General features: G+C 39.2%; 1 protein-coding gene across 1 annotated transcript in view; it reads right to left on the bottom strand.

Moving 5' to 3' along the window:
* reck (reversion-inducing-cysteine-rich protein with kazal motifs) overlaps window positions 1–15,933 on the bottom strand; it is a 70,118-nt gene that overhangs the window by 7,431 nt on the left and 46,754 nt on the right. The window contains exons 17-20 of the mRNA XM_035142315.2: window positions 10,186–10,375; window positions 8,972–9,182; window positions 8,741–8,814; window positions 3,194–3,349 (exon numbers count right to left, since the gene is read on the bottom strand). Coding sequence (XP_034998206.1) covers window positions 3,194–3,349; window positions 8,741–8,814; window positions 8,972–9,182; window positions 10,186–10,375 — 631 coding nt within the window. The remainder of the gene's footprint in view (window positions 1–3,193; window positions 3,350–8,740; window positions 8,815–8,971; window positions 9,183–10,185; window positions 10,376–15,933) is intronic.

Raw genomic sequence — 15,933 nt, 5'->3', positions numbered from 1 at the left:
GAAACATGAACCACATCCATCTACCTTTCTTTTTCTGTCAACTGTCATTTCTAAAAATAAAATGATGCATGCTGGGTTTTTTCTGTGTCACCCTCCCTGGTATTAGCATGTGATTTGTACCTGGATATTCTACCTGGAGGTCCAACTCATTTTTGCCAGTATAGTAGACACACACACACACACACACACACACACACGCACACGCACACGCACACGCACACACGCACACACACACACACACACACACACACACACACACACACACACACACACACACACACACACACACACACACACACACACACACACACACACACAGCTCTGAGCATAGCCACAAATCATCCAATACGTTTTGAAAATGAGTTCTTCAAAAAGCTAAGACATTTTAAAAAGTTATTGTCGGTAACGACTTGTTTAGTCAAAAAAGTCAGTGCCCCCCCGGCTCTGCCCCTGCATAACTGAAAAAGTTTAGAGTGGTTCTAATTGTTTTTTAGATTACCACTGGATTACGAAAATGCTTTTACTGACAGTACTGACGCTGGTGTGAATGTGAGTCAGCAGAGGCACAGAGACACACTGTGAACTGTCGATTCACACACACTCTACACACCAAACACGTCACACAGGCAGAAGAATAGGTCAAGGTGCTGTAGCCAGGATGTGTCGTCTCACCTCTTAAAAAGATACAACTATAGAACTGTCAGGAAACTCATTTGCATTTCAGTGAGACTGAGACTTTCAGATGCTCTATACAGTATATTTATAACTCTTTTCATGAAGACAGTAAGACCTTGAGCCCAAGAAATATCTGTGCCGTCACAACTGTACTTTCTAGGCCCTGCAGTTTCCTGGAGGGTTTCTGCTGCTGCTGCTGCACTGCGCTGATTTCTCCTGAAAAGACTAAACAGATGCAACCTGTATTTTTGATACATTCGCTCGGCAATATCGCTGTGAGAACAATATTCTCTGCTGTTGTTTCTGCTGTTTATTCATTTGAGACATTTTGACTGTATGCTATATTGTAAATGGTCTTATAAAAACTTGAATGATTGGTGCAGGTGGTGACCAGAACGTGTATATAGATAAACTGTGACTATTCTAGATTAAAGCTTCTTCAAGTGAAACATTGTTTTGATGATGGAATATTGATGAATTTGGCCTTTTTCTCTTGATGTCTTCATTTTTCGACGCTCTCCTCATTTCCACACTTTCGTTCTATCTTTCATTACACACCATCAGTCCATCAGCAGCTTTTGTAGGAAGCACGTTCAGCGCTTTTGGGCATGAACTGATTCTGGTCTAAGATTAGATCACCACCAGCAGCAGCGGCAGCCGCAGTTAAACACCAGCCTGAAGACATCCCAGCTCCAGTGAGAGCGCGGCAGCTGGACGTGTTTTTAACCCACTTACTGGGTGACACACATAAACCTCTTCCTGTTACATTGACCTAACATGACCCCCTTTCATGATCTGAGGCTACGACGGGGTGAACGATTCAGAAAGTGCTCTCCTATCAGTCACAGTTATGAGATTGCTTCACTAAGCTATATATTTAGTGTAGTACAAAGAGCCTTATTTAAAACTAGGTTCTTGTCAGTAGAGGTATCAGCAGTGTACTGGTTGGTCTGGTGACTTTAACAAATCTTTATTGGTCAAATTAAATTTAGAGCTGTTGGAAAGGGCTGCATCAGTCATACACGGATACAGCACGTGCCATGATAGTGATGACAATGACATAAGCCCTTAAAAATATGGCCCTTAAAGAGCTCATAGTACCTTATTACCCCACTAGAGCACCGTGCTCCCATGATTCAGGCTTGCTCGGCCAGCCAGAGCCCTTTGCTATCAAGCTCCTCTCCCAGAGACACCATCCCTACATCTAAGAGTCATCTTCAAACCTTCTTGTGTAGGGTTATAGTTGGTTAAGGTCTGTCTTTGACCTGCTCTTAGTTATGCTGCTTTGGGTTTAGATTGTCGGGGGACATAAGACACATGGAGATTCTCTTTCCTCTTTTCCCTCTTCATCAAAAGTTAGATGTACAATAAACCTCACATATACTGTCATTGTTGGCACTACCTCTATCATTTTAGATAACAGTGTACCTGCCCAAGGACTGGAAATGAGCTGATAGCTACGTCTGGGATAAATCATCGCTTCTCATTTTGAGATTATTGTTTTTGTGCATTATCCTTGTTTAATAAAGAAAAGAAAAAAAATAATTGTCCTGCTCCCTTTATCTCTGTCAGACATTTTCTTTTGTATAAATATTCAATTTCTCCAAAAATCGCCATTTATGTTTGACATTAATTGTTATTTTGTTGAGGGAGTCTCTCTGAGGTTTCTACCTTTTCTTTTCCATGTTAAAAGGTTTTGTTTTTGTAGTTTTTCCTTAGTTCTGTGGAGTGTTAGGGGAAGAGGATGTCGCCCCTTATACAGATTGTTAGGCCGTATGAGACAAATTGTGATTTAACAACATGGGCTCTACAAAACGTGACTAATAAACTAATAAAACTTGATTGCTTGATAAGCGTGTCAGACTCTTATATGGCAGTTTTACTAAGTTGAACCCCTATTATCTCAGTAACACAGCACAAGTCTGAAGCGAATGCCATCTGCCGTGTTACCATTCAGGCTGCAGCACAAGGTTAAACACGATAAACGATGATGATGAGGTGATGACATGCAGAGACAGTTACTCCCATCAGGCTATTTTCTTGTAACACACTGACAGGCCCATTTTGAACAAGCTAAAATACAGTTACCAATGTAATAAACAAACATGACAAGAAAGTAATGCAAATGAAGTGGAAGAGGGTGAAGTGAGACGCGGAAGTAGACAGATGCATCCTCCCTCTCAGTTCACCACTTAAATCCCTGTGAGCATGAATATTCATGTCCAGAAGCAGCAAAGCAGGTAATTAGCAAAGCTAAATCTAAGCTATGTTTGGGAATCTCTCACAGTTGTTGTGTTTATAATGGTTGTTTAGTTTCGACTTTGCTTCATCTACAACCTTAAAGGATGAGACATTTTCTATAAATGGACAGAAGTGCATTATTCAAACCAGAGGAAATAACGCACTTGTTGTGGATTATCTTCAGCAGCGGATTTATAAACTTTTGGAACTTTTCAGGCAGAAGAAAGGTGTATATAGGATTTATCTAATTAAACTAATGTGTGTGGGTGTGTGTTACCTGCAGTGGGGTTGGCTGCTCGTCCACCGGGGCGATGAGGACCACCAGCTCATGGTCGATGCTCAGGTAGCCGAAGACGTCACACTGTGGCACAGAGACATGAAGCCTCAGGAGCCGCAGGACATCATGGACCGTCAATGGCTGGTTCTTGTTCAGCTGGACACAGGGGTGAAAGGTCAAACATCAGACAATGTCCAAAGGATTGGAGCTGTTTTTCAGTTTTAAAAGAAGTACTGCCGGTCAGATACATTGTAAAGTGTGAGCTATTGTTGAGGTAAATTTGAGACTTTATTTAAATTTTAATATTAAAATATAGTTGTAACTTTGTGAGGAAAAATGCCATAATATCATGTCACCAAGTAATATTTTCCAAATACCATATGAGAGAAAGAATTTGACTGTTCATCAGTCAGAATTCATTATAAAGTAATACTGTGACATTTCTACTTTTTATTGAAAAAACAATTTTCCGCTTAAAAATGTCTACAGTGGCTCTAAATTATTCCATTCATTCCTTTGGCTGATTATTATTTGTCTCAGAAATGTGTTTGTCACTGTTTGAAATACCAATTCAATTAGTGTCCAAACTTTAGCGGGGACATAATGGACAGCAAGATAATTTACTGCAAGCACAGATGTTTATATACTGAATATATTTCAAATTTCAATGTAAACAGCTTTGTGCTTTTCATCTTCTCATTAATCATGCATGAGAATAATGAGATAATTAACAGCAGTAAAGAGCTGCAGAATGTCAGAGAAGAAAACTAAAGCAAGTATAAGAAAGTGAATGTAGCTTGAGCAATTAACTGAGGCATTTATCTCCTCAGACTCCCCGGGGTTTTGATGACTCCTTTGATATTTAGAGGCTGCAATTTCAGGGAGCAGCAAACATGACAAACATCTCCGAGGGGATCAGATCAGACGTACGGATCCTGCCTCCACACGTCGGAATGATAATAAGACTAAATGGTGTGGAATGCAAACGAAAAAAGATATGTAAGTAAATCTAGAGACAAGGAGGGAGTCAAATACCTAATAAAGTACAGATGCAATGCAGTATACTAATATGCATATGACAGCAGTACAGATCATATGCTCATTACTGTGGTGCTGTATTACTTTGCTCTTAAATGATTTTCTGTCTCTGCTTTCATTTGAATATGCAGCAGTTAAGACTGTGTCTTAAGTGAACGTTATGATTCGAGAACATGAATAAAGCCACAGCGTCTGTTGCTACTTAAAAAAACACTCCCCGCTCTTCTTCAAACAAACTCAATCAATTCTTCTTTGCCATTTTTCTTCCCCAAGCAACACTGAGTTCGTGTCCTCAGTGTTTCATCTAGATATTTGGGGGTTTAATGAACCTGCAAGAACTTTACATTGTACTTCAGTAAATATATTATTGATATATACTGTACATTGATTGTACAGGCAGATTCCTATTTTGTTGACTTTGTATATTATATTATTCTATAAACAAATAAGTAAGGAATTCATTGTTTCCTAATACGAATTTAATTCCTGGCAGTGTGCAGGGATTAAAATAGTAAAAAGAATCCAAATAACAATAAAATAAAGATTAAAAGACAGTTTTTGCTCCTTTGCTCATATTTCCTTGAGTGAGGGGGCTCTGAGACTCCTTCAACATCCTGGCTACGGCCTTGGGAGATTCTGTGTATGTTTTGTCTTACAAATGTGCACTCACTGAAGTGATTAAAAATAAATAAAAACATAATAATCATAAACTGTGTCAAGCAACTATTTCAGCTGCAACACAATGCTGTATAATATAGATCTATTACTGGGTCAATGTAGTATTTACAGCATCAGGCTAGAAAAGAGCAAATCCATCCTGTGGCAAACAAATGCAATAATCGGGGATGCTTCTTTCTTCAAAGCCTGGGAGTGGTTACATCAGATGTACACGACTCCAAACTTTCTAATGCAAATTGTACATCAAGTGATTAACACCTGACTAAATCAAATCTAGTTCTTGGTTAGAGATTAGTTGTCACCAGATATTTTTAGCCAGTAAGTGTGTATCTGTTGTGTTGCGAACGGAACTAACTGACAAAACTAAGGCCTGACCCATTTACAGTGGAGTCCAGGTGTCTGACAGCAAGCTATGCTGTTATTTATGAAAATTATATGTTTTTAATAGGATTTTAAACTTAAATTTACAAAGTGCAATATGTCAAATCAAAAATATTTTTTTCATGAATATTTGACTATATTAATAAGTAACATTTAGGGTAGTACCATCTTTTTTCTTATTTTTATAGATATATCTTTTCTATTACCTCTAAAACTGTCATTTTTGGAAGTTTTGCCAGCTTGTACTGATACAGTGATTTCGCTTGAGTTAATGTTATTGTCTTTATAAACTGAGAGGGACGCAGCACAATTTATTATATTATATCAACGATATTGTTAAATCCTCCTACTTCCACTTACTAAAATATAGTTTTATGTCTCCCTAACCTAGAAAAGCTCGTCGATGCCTATGTCTTTTCCCGTTGGGACTATTGCAATGCACTTTATACATGCCTGTGTCAAACCTCAGTAGCTCGTTTGCAGCTTGTTTATAATGCTACTGCTCGTATTTTAACTAAAACAAACCTTAAGTCTCACATTACACCAATCCTTGCATCCCTTCACTGGTTGACCGTTAAATTCAGGATTGATTTTAAGATTCTTTACTAACTTTCAACGCTCAATGCGAGCTGGCCCCTAATTACGTTTCAGAGCTCTTGACTCCCTACAATCCCAGTCTCAACCTGAGATCGGCCAGTCTGTCCTTGTTAGATGTCCCTAGGTCAAGGCTGGCTACTCAGGGTGACCGAGCTACCAGTCATTTTTATAGGAAAGCATTTTTAAAGTCTGATTGGTAACTCTGGTGCTACTGTGTTGTTTGAATTCCTTTTATCCCTTTCATTGCAACTATATTTTATATCGTTTCTTAAACGGGACAGCTTTTGACTGTTGTTGCCTGTGACAGTAGGGGTTTAGTTTAAAAAGGCATAGAGGTAACGGTGTCGGATCTACTGAGCTTTCATAGCACTGCCATTCAAGCCAGTAGCCAGTCAGATTTACCTTTAGCCTCAGCGTACCCTCAGGTTCGGCTTTATACCTTTATTGTGAACTTAGATACAATTTAAGATTATAAGTTTCATTATAACAACCAGTCTGACAGAGCTTAAATATGATGTTTAGACAACTGTTCCTGAAACAAAACACAGATCATTTATTTTTAAGACAAGTTGAGGTAATTAATGGGAAACACTATATATAAATAAAGCAACACTGCAACAGTAAACATGGGAGACACTCAAATCATGCTGCTGCTGATCATAAAAAGAGACAAGGACTAGTAACAGGTGTATTCAAAACACCTAAGATGATAGACTGATTTAATGAACTATTGTGGAGACTGATCAGCTGAAATAAAAACACAGGAGTACAATACCAATCAGGCATCTTTAGTACTGCAAGCCCCACACTATAGGTTCCTGTGCGAAAGTAAAGTATGCCCCCCCCGAGCAGGGACGTTTCCGGGGACAAAAAGATTTCCCCAGATCTTAATTTAGATCCTGGTCTGTGGAAATTCCTGCAAAGGTTCCGACTTCGTAGGGGAACATTCCTGCTGTGGAAATGTGGCTTTTGATGCGGAGGAGTGAAGAGGTCCCCTTTATGAGCCAATGGCCCTAACCCTCCATGTACAAATATGTGAATGACTGTAGCAGCAGCCTGTTGCTGAGCACACAGTGTAGAGGTGCTCTCAGCAGGCTCAGCTTTAGTCTCTTAGCAGCTGCAGATTAAATCAGCTCTGCTTGTGTTTGGTATTAAACGGCTTAATGCTGACTCTCACTATGATGCTCTTGTGCTGAGGATTACGGCCAAGTTGACTTACAGCCAAAGCTTTGTTGTATAATTAAGCTGATCAGAGGGAGATGCCAGTGGGACTTATTAGCTACAAACGGTCGGTGTTTAGACACTGACGGCCTTTAGCAGGCTGGGCACACGTTCAGGGAGGCTCAGGGGATGACACTGCAGTTAAAGATGGAACAAAGTAATCACTTCTGATTGGCACATGGAGGATGTTAAGTCAATAATGTTTGTCTCAAGATAAAACCTAGGGAGCTCCACTGCTATGACGTGGCTAATTATAGCAATTAGTGTGTTGGCATACAAGTGAAATGGGATTTTAATTTACTGTGCACTTTGCAGAATTTCACTGGTATGGCCTTCTCTGTTCTTTTGACTATAACTTGGACTGTTTTTTGTTTAATAATTTAACAAAGTAAGTCAGAATATTTGAGCCTGAGTGCCAGAGAACTGTGTTTATACTTTGTTAATATTGACTTTTTTTTGGTGAAGAAATGATTATGTAAGAAAGATGTAAAATCCTTCAGTTGAAAACATTCACATCCAGCGAAAATACTTTGAATTGAAATGTGAAAATTACAGAAAGCAGATTTTAGTTTTTGACGGAACAAGTACAAATATTCAAAATCCTACTTAAGTAAATTTGATCTAAAGAGTGTATTATCAGTAAAATTTACAAATGTGATAATATTGGTTTCGTAGTAAAATGCACATATATGGGTCATTGACGTGACGCCTATATTTTCTGTCCGACTGCATTTTCTTCTGTTAAAAAAAGGTTTAAATACATAAATAAATACCATATATATGTAGTACCTGTCCCGTATATGTACACACTTTAAATTTCCAAAAAACATTAGTTATTTAAATGTTTCTGTTTTTAGTGTCAAAATATCATGTGGTGCGACCGTCCGGTCATGACTGCTGTTGTGAAAACTTCTTTGAAATTACTCAAAATCTATTCAAATTTATTTTCTGCCATATTTGGCATGATTTCCAAAGTCTTTTGTAATCCTGTACAAAATTGCAAAGCATTAGCATTTATATTTCCATCATAGTATACAAACAAACTTTGTCCGATGATGTCCATTTTATGAAATATCATGTGGTGCGACCATCAAGAAAGGACCAATTTGGGACTTTGATATTGAAATCCATTCAAAGACAGGAAGTTGCATCATAAACCATTTAGCCAAGGACCCATGGAAGCAGCAACAGGTTTGTAACTCTCTCTCAAATTTGGAAAAAAATAACCTTTTTCACAGCTGGTATGTAGTTGCCACATTTGGATATCATGTGGAATAAATGTCATAGTGACCTTTTGTGCTGACCTAGTTTGTTTTCTTTAGGTGGCCAATTCCAAATTGTAACTTTGCATTTTCTTATCTTTTGGACTTTTTACTTAGCTTTGCTCTTTTGGGGGATATCTTAAGAACATGGGTCTCAAACTATGACCACAGAGTGTTGTTTTATAAGGAGATCAGACAAAAACACAGGGGAACTCAGATTCATAAACACATCATGTTTTCTGCATCTGAAATGAACTACTAACTCACAAGATACATTTAGTGGAGCAAGAGTTTAAACTGAGCAAATGTACTTAGTGTCATGGAGGATTCATGAAAAAGTTACAACTAGACAGTCAGATAAATCCTTTACCTTAGAGAAAGTGTTCATCTGTTCTTTGTTCCACAGGATCTGCAGCATACTGGCACAGATTGGACAACATGCTCCTGAAAAGGTCAGAGGTCAGAGGTCAGGTGTTTTCATAGTACATTCTTAAGAATAAGTCATGCTGTGTTTCATATTCATGCTACAGCTTTAACCTGTCTGAGGACGGTTCATCCACTAAACCTGCAACCTTTCTATCTGAGGTTTTGCTCCACTCACCAGGTGGTGTGATAGGCTGGCAGCCTGGAGTCGACAGAGGTGGACAGGGAATCAAACTGCAGGCGGACTCGGGGGCCACGTCCGACACGGCCCCCACAGCGTGGCAGGAGCCCTCGTAGTCCACAGCCACACGGTCAGAGAAGGCATCGCACACTGTGTTGTAGGTCTCACCGTTATGGCCGCAAACTTCCTGTCGCTTCCTGCAGGCATCCTGCAAACGCACAAATACGCACACAAAAACACATGCACACACACTGTGAATTATATATCATACTTTATATTTTCTTCACATTACGTGTCTTTTAGTCCTCTTTAAGGCCACATTTTCATATTTTGTTTTCTGTCTTCTGGTATTTAGTTATGTTATTGTCTGAAATTTGTCTTACAACAAAACTAGACTGTGTCCAGTGATTTTCTTTTCTCTGTACCAGCACTGTTCAGGTTGTTGACAAAAGAGGACAACTATCCTATATTTTGTGCTTAGAACTTTTTTCATTTTGCTGAGTTATCATAAGGGGCATCATGTATCATTGAAGTAAAAAATTAAATTTTACTCTTTACTGTTGTACTTAAGTACATTTCAGAGCTTTGGAGCTTTTACTTGAGTAAAGGAGTTGAATCAGTACTTCTACTTCAGTAAAGAATGTGAGATCTTTTGCCAACTCTGTATAAAAGTATAAAATGTTTCTAACACAACTTTATCAAGAAATAAGATTGTAGGGTTGACACGTTGGCTCTTTCATTTAAATAAAATGTTTAGTGGCTAAAATCCAGTGCGTCTATGCTACCTATACTGTATGCCGTGCACCAACCAGACCAAAAGCGCCAAAGACAAAATAAAAAATAACCACCACCTCTGCAAATCGGCACTAAACACTGCAAAAAATTCCACAGATTTGATTTAGAACTTTCCTTTTAGTGGCACCAGCAGGCTAATACTTTTCTGTCTCCCTGTGACCGCTCTGGCTTCTACCCCATATTGTGTTGACTCTGAAGGTGACAGCAAACTGAGAGGATTATTACCTTTTGATGGAGGACTGCACTCTGTCGAGTGCAAATTAGCTTTAACAACAGTGAGGGCTGCACATGGTTTAGCTCCCAGTCAGAGAGATGCATTTTAGAAACAGCAAGAGCAGGTAAACACTTTGTTGAGCAATTTTCACTTCACAACAATCCCTGAGCCTCACTGTCTCCTGCTCTCCAGTGTAACCTACCTGGCAGTGACCCATGTAAGCCAGAGCTTTCCCAGCCTGCTGCAGGTGGCACAGACTGGGGTGGACCAGGCCGTCAGTATCACAGGCGGGTTCCACGCTGTTCTTATCGCATGCCGCCGGCCGGCCAATGCACTCGAACTGTGGGCAGTTTGATGAATCACTCAGACACACACGGAACTTTGGGATGCACCTGGAAATACAGACAGAATTTACATTTATTCATTCATCTTTCCGCATGTGAGGAGACCAGCTGAGAACTTCAGACTACAAACACTACACACACATGTTAACACACACCTGTGTTTTTTTTCCCTGCTAAGAGGGTCTTTTTTGGTAGTCTACCTCACTCTTGAGGGTTAAGGGCAGAGGATGTTGCAACATGTTAAAGCCCTTTGAGGCAAATTGTGATTTGTAAATATGGGCTACACAAATACAACTTTATATATTGATTGGTCATTACACAAACACTGTGAAGGAGGAAAACATTACATATTCAGCAGTATATTTTGGTTAAGAAAAGCAGAAATAAAAGAGCAAAGTAACAGGAGAAAAAACATCACGAATCTGCTATATCACCATAGCAACAAGTCTCCAAGGCTGGGCACCAATCAGGTGTTCAGCAAATGGGAATTGGCTTGCTGAATTTTACTGCAGTTTACCCTTTCAACAAAGGTGTGTGTGTGTGTTTGTGAATATATGTGAGTGTGAGTGTGTGTGTGTGTGTGTCTGGAGATACCTCCAATCAGTGCGTGTTCAGGCTCTGAACAAAGAGAGTTTATGGAAGTTTGTGCTGAAGGATAAAAGACGTCATCATGGGACGCAAGTGAAGGAACTAAATCTGCCAGTGTGAGAATGTGTGTGTGTGTGTGTGTGTGTGTGTGTGTGTGTGTGTGTGTGTGTGTGTGTGTGTGTGTGTGTGTGTGTGTGTGTGTTTTGCGGGAGTGTTTGTGTGTGTAAACATTGAGAATAAGAAGACTTAAACAGAGATATAGTCTTTTGGTTTTTAACAATATACTATGCTAATTGAAAATTCTGGATTCTGATTGGTTGCACTGTGTGGATTTACGTTTAGTATATCCATATACGTATACACACATATATATATATATATATATATAGATATATAATCCACTAAGTGGACAGAAATAAAATGAGTGTTGTTGTTTTTTGCTGTTCTAAATGAATGCACACCCCCTAAACTGTAGCAAAGACAATAACAGCGGAGCATCAGGTGAAGCTCAGGTGAGCTGTGTTAGGACCACAGATAAACTAGTAGTAGCGAGAAAAGACCTGACAGGAAATAGAATATGACCAAATCAACACAGAAAATAAAGAGATGGAGTAGTGAGGGGCAAGAGTGAGGGAGTGACGGTGAGACAGTGACGGTGCTACATGTCTCTGTGTCTGAGGGAGGGGGAGAGGAACAACATGTATGTAACGTTATCTCCACTGGACACATCGTTTTAATGAGATCATAAAGAGGAACACATGAATGTTGTCTGTTCTGAAGACCGACATGAATCAGGGAAATCTCTGCTGCCCGAGTTGACCCCCTCCTGTGTAACCAGATGTTTCCTTGTAAAGCAGCTCTGGGGCTCAGGAACGAAATTTTATGATGTTAAACATAGGAAAGCTAGATAAAATGTAGTTAAATGAGTACACTAATGACCGATATTTTTAATTTGATTACATATGGCATCATATCCTATCCATATAGTGCCATTAGGAGAAAACTATTAATTAACAATAAGACATTGAGATAAACGACTAAAATTGCATTTAAAAGACAATAAAAATGGAAACAAAAGGTAAAAGCAAGCACATAAGAAAATACATTATTAACAAAAACGTGTTTTGTGCTACTTGGGCCATATTCACAATTTACTCCATGGGCTGCTTTAGGTTCAAATCCATTGGGTCAGGCCGTAAGAAGAAGGCAAGAAGTGTTGCATCATTGCCTGAAGTGGCTAGCTGGGCCTTTCCTTATATGAGCTGTCAGACCACAGCTATTCCAGGAGGAGGTGTGGAGCTTAAAAACTAAAAGTAGTTGACTTGTGTGAAGGCACATGCGACAGCCATTTTGTCTGAGATGGAGGAGCAGACTGTAAATCTTTTCCTTAGAATGACTTGGTTAACAGTAGAGGAGGGAATATGCCATGGGATTATCTCCACTGAGCCCGACTCTGAGAGATTTCAACATTTAAAATCAAAGATTCAAGATTCAAGGATCTATATCATCATCATCATACTGAGGTAATATGAAATTAAAAGATGCTTCTCTGTCCAAGATATCTATATGTATATGAATGTAAATAACAATATATATAAATATAGTATAAAAAAGATAGTGTCAGCATCAGCAAATAACTACATATAGAATAACCCTATTTACAAATATTCCCCGCAAAAAAAATCCTATTTACAAGTAGTGCAAATTCTATAATTTGTATGTCAATGACAAATGGAAGTATGTGAAGAGTATGGAAGAGTGCCTTGACCTTTTCAGTTCCAAGTTAGAGATGCAAAGTTTCTCTTCACAGTTATTATAATGAACCTGGAGTTTAGTTGTGCACTGCCTGCACTCTCTTTTCTCAGCAATGTGGAATTCATCCATGGTGCTTTTTTTGGGGAAATGGCACCAACAACATTCACAACTTTAAAACTGAAACTTTCTACAAGATCCTTGACAAAAAGCTGAAGGCAGAGCCGGTGTGGGTGTTACGAATGAATACTGCACAGGTGTTCTGGTTGAAAAAGCCCTTTCTGATTACCTCTGTTTGAATTCTGCTGGTGTCAGAGACGATAATTTAGAGGAAAACATAGTAATGAGCAGAAAAGACCACAATCACTCTCCCGAATCTCGGAAATGTCTAAAGCGTAGAAAATATCTAGGTCTAAGGCATGCCCTTTATTATGTGTTGAATCGTATTATACATTCTCCAGTCAGAATAGCCTCTGGTTTATAAGATGTGCAGCTAGCAATATTTCTTCTGGCCCTCAGTCTAGCAGTGATTGTTGGGCTATCGTGGGTTTTGGTCAGCCTTAATTCTAGTGGTGTGATTAGCATCTCTGGGTTTGTGGCATTAGGATACATCCTGGGAAGCATGTCAGCAAAGTCCGTGATGGGATAGTCTACATTTAATGTAATTCTGTATATATATATACATACACTACCGTTCAAAAGTTTGGGGTCACTTAGAAATGTCCTTATTTTCCTTATAAAGCACTGTTTTTTTCAATGAAGATAACATGAAATTAATCAGAAATACACTCTATACATTGTTAATGTGGTAAATGACTATTCTAGGTGGAAACGTCTAGATTTTAGGTTTTTAATGAAATATCTGCATAGGTGTATAGAGGCCCATTTCCAGCAACTATCAGTCCAGTGTTCTAATGGTACATTGTGTTTGCTAATCGCCTTAGAAGACTAATGGATGATTAGAAAACCCTTGAAAACCTTTGTGTAATTATGTTAGCACAGCTGAAAACTGTTTTGCTGGTGAGAGAAGCTATAAAACTGGCCTTCCTTTGAGCTAGTTGAGTATCTGGAGCATCACATTTGTGGGTTCGATTATATTCTCAAAATGGCCAGAAAAAGAGAACTTTCATGTGAAACTCGCCAGTCTATTCTTGTTCTTAGAAATGAAGGCTATTCCATGTGAGAAATTGCGAAGAAACTGAAAATTTCCTACAACGGTGTGTACTACTCCCTTCAGAGAACAGCACAAACGGGCTCTAACCAGAGTAGAAAGAGAAGTGGGAGGCCACGGTGCACAACTCAGCAAGAAGACAAGTATATTAGAGTCTCTAGTTTGAGAAATAGACGCCTCACAGGTCCTCAACTGGCAGCTTTTTAAATGGTACCCTGAAACGCCAGTGTCAACGTCTACAGTGAAGAGGCGACTCCGGGATGCTGGCCTTCTAGGCAGAGTGGCAAAGAAAAAGCCATATCTGAGACTGGCCAATAAAAAGAAAAGATTGATATGGGCAAAAGAACACAGACATTGGACAGAGGAAGATTGGAAAAAAGTGTTATGGACAGACGAATCAAAGTTTGAGGTGTTTGGATCACACAGAAGAACATTTGTGAGACGCAGAACAGGTGAAAAGATGCTGGAAGAGTGCCTGACGCCATCTGTCAAGCATGGTGGAGGTAATGTGATGGTCTGGGGCTGCTTTGGTGCTGGTAAAGTGGGAGATTTGTACAAGGTAAAAGGGATTTTAAATAAGGAAGGCTATCATTCAGGAAGCGTGGGGTGAAATTTCTACAGATTACCTCAACAAATGAACAGCTAGAATGCCAAAGGTCTGCAATGCTGTAATTGCTGCAAATGGAGCATTCTTTGATGAAAGCAAAGTTTGAAGAACAAAATTCATATTTCAAATAAAAATCATTATTTCTAACCTTGTCAATGTCTTGACTATATTTTCTATTCATTTTGCAACTCATTTGATAAATAAAAGTGTGAGTTTTCATGGGAAACACGAAATTGTCTGGGTGACCCCAAACTTTTGAACGGTAGTGTATATACACACACACACACACACTTATATATACATATACATTTATATATATTTATGGCCGTTAGCTTTTGATGACTCTGCATCTGATACATTAGCTACAACAGAGTGAATAAATTGCTCACTCAAATATTTAATTAAGTGCCACAATCCTCCTCTCAACCTGCGTTATCTTCTCACCAGCAGCTCATCGTTTGGACAAACACATTGGCATTTTAATGTCATTTTCTTTTGCAATTCAGAAAAGCTTTGAATGCTAAGCAAGGAAAGCAACTATGTTTATGCAAGGGTTCTGTCCCGAATGTGAGCTTTCATTCGGTTCTGCAGTTCCACTGTAGATGTTTTCATAAGTGCAAATGTAACTGGTGAAATGAGAAAATGTAAGATGACAGCAACAAGGATAGAAAAGGCAAAGAGAGCTGAGAAAAACACATCTGTACTGTAGCAAAACTGCATAATTAATAACATTATGGTGCGTTCAGCATGTGGGGAATTACCCTATACTTGTGAACCTGGCACTAGCCTGTATCCAGTGTAATTTTTATGTGCAAAAGCAGAATGCAGCTGACATGAACACAGACAGGAAGGTCATTAATAAAGGGCAGGAATTACCTTCACGTACCGGCATCAGAACAACAGGAGCATGTAATACTTTACTGACTGATTCCAATACTAATCACTTTTGACAATTGGCAACATTTCTGATTGGTGTTACACTGCTGTCAAAAATGTGCAACACGTTGTGCAGATTTTCTACATTAAAGGTGTCCTGTACTGTTTTTGACACTAATAGTGCTATAGAGCAGACATGTCAAACTCAAGGCCCGCAGGCCACTTCTGGCCCGTGGTCCAATTATATCCGGCCCGCGATAAAATATCCTATGTCTATCTTAACTGGCTGCATCGTGAACGAAGAACTGAACGAATCAGTTTTCACATGATGAACGTGAACGTGAGTGACGTTCATTTTTTAAATCATCATCGTATCAGGCCATTATGTGAAATACCAGGAGCGAGAGAAGATGTTTCTCCCCGGGGCTCCACCCCCTCGGTACATGAAGTAACTTAGTGTTTGTTTGATTCGCTCCAGAGTTTATGAGGCTGCATTCAAACATCATGAAAAATGACTCGTCAACATTTTGTGCTCAGTACAACACGAGATTTGACGCTCACAGTCAGGACTCAGTGTTAAAATGAGCAGAGCGACACGCAGACATGAGCCGA

The sequence above is a fragment of the Hippoglossus stenolepis genome, chromosome 19, assembly GCF_022539355.2.
Source record: "Hippoglossus stenolepis isolate QCI-W04-F060 chromosome 19, HSTE1.2, whole genome shotgun sequence".
In the NCBI taxonomy this organism is placed as follows: Eukaryota; Metazoa; Chordata; class Actinopteri; order Pleuronectiformes; family Pleuronectidae; genus Hippoglossus; species Hippoglossus stenolepis.
Note: the sequence above shows the minus strand (reverse complement) of the source record. Positions and strands in the feature narration are given on the sequence as shown.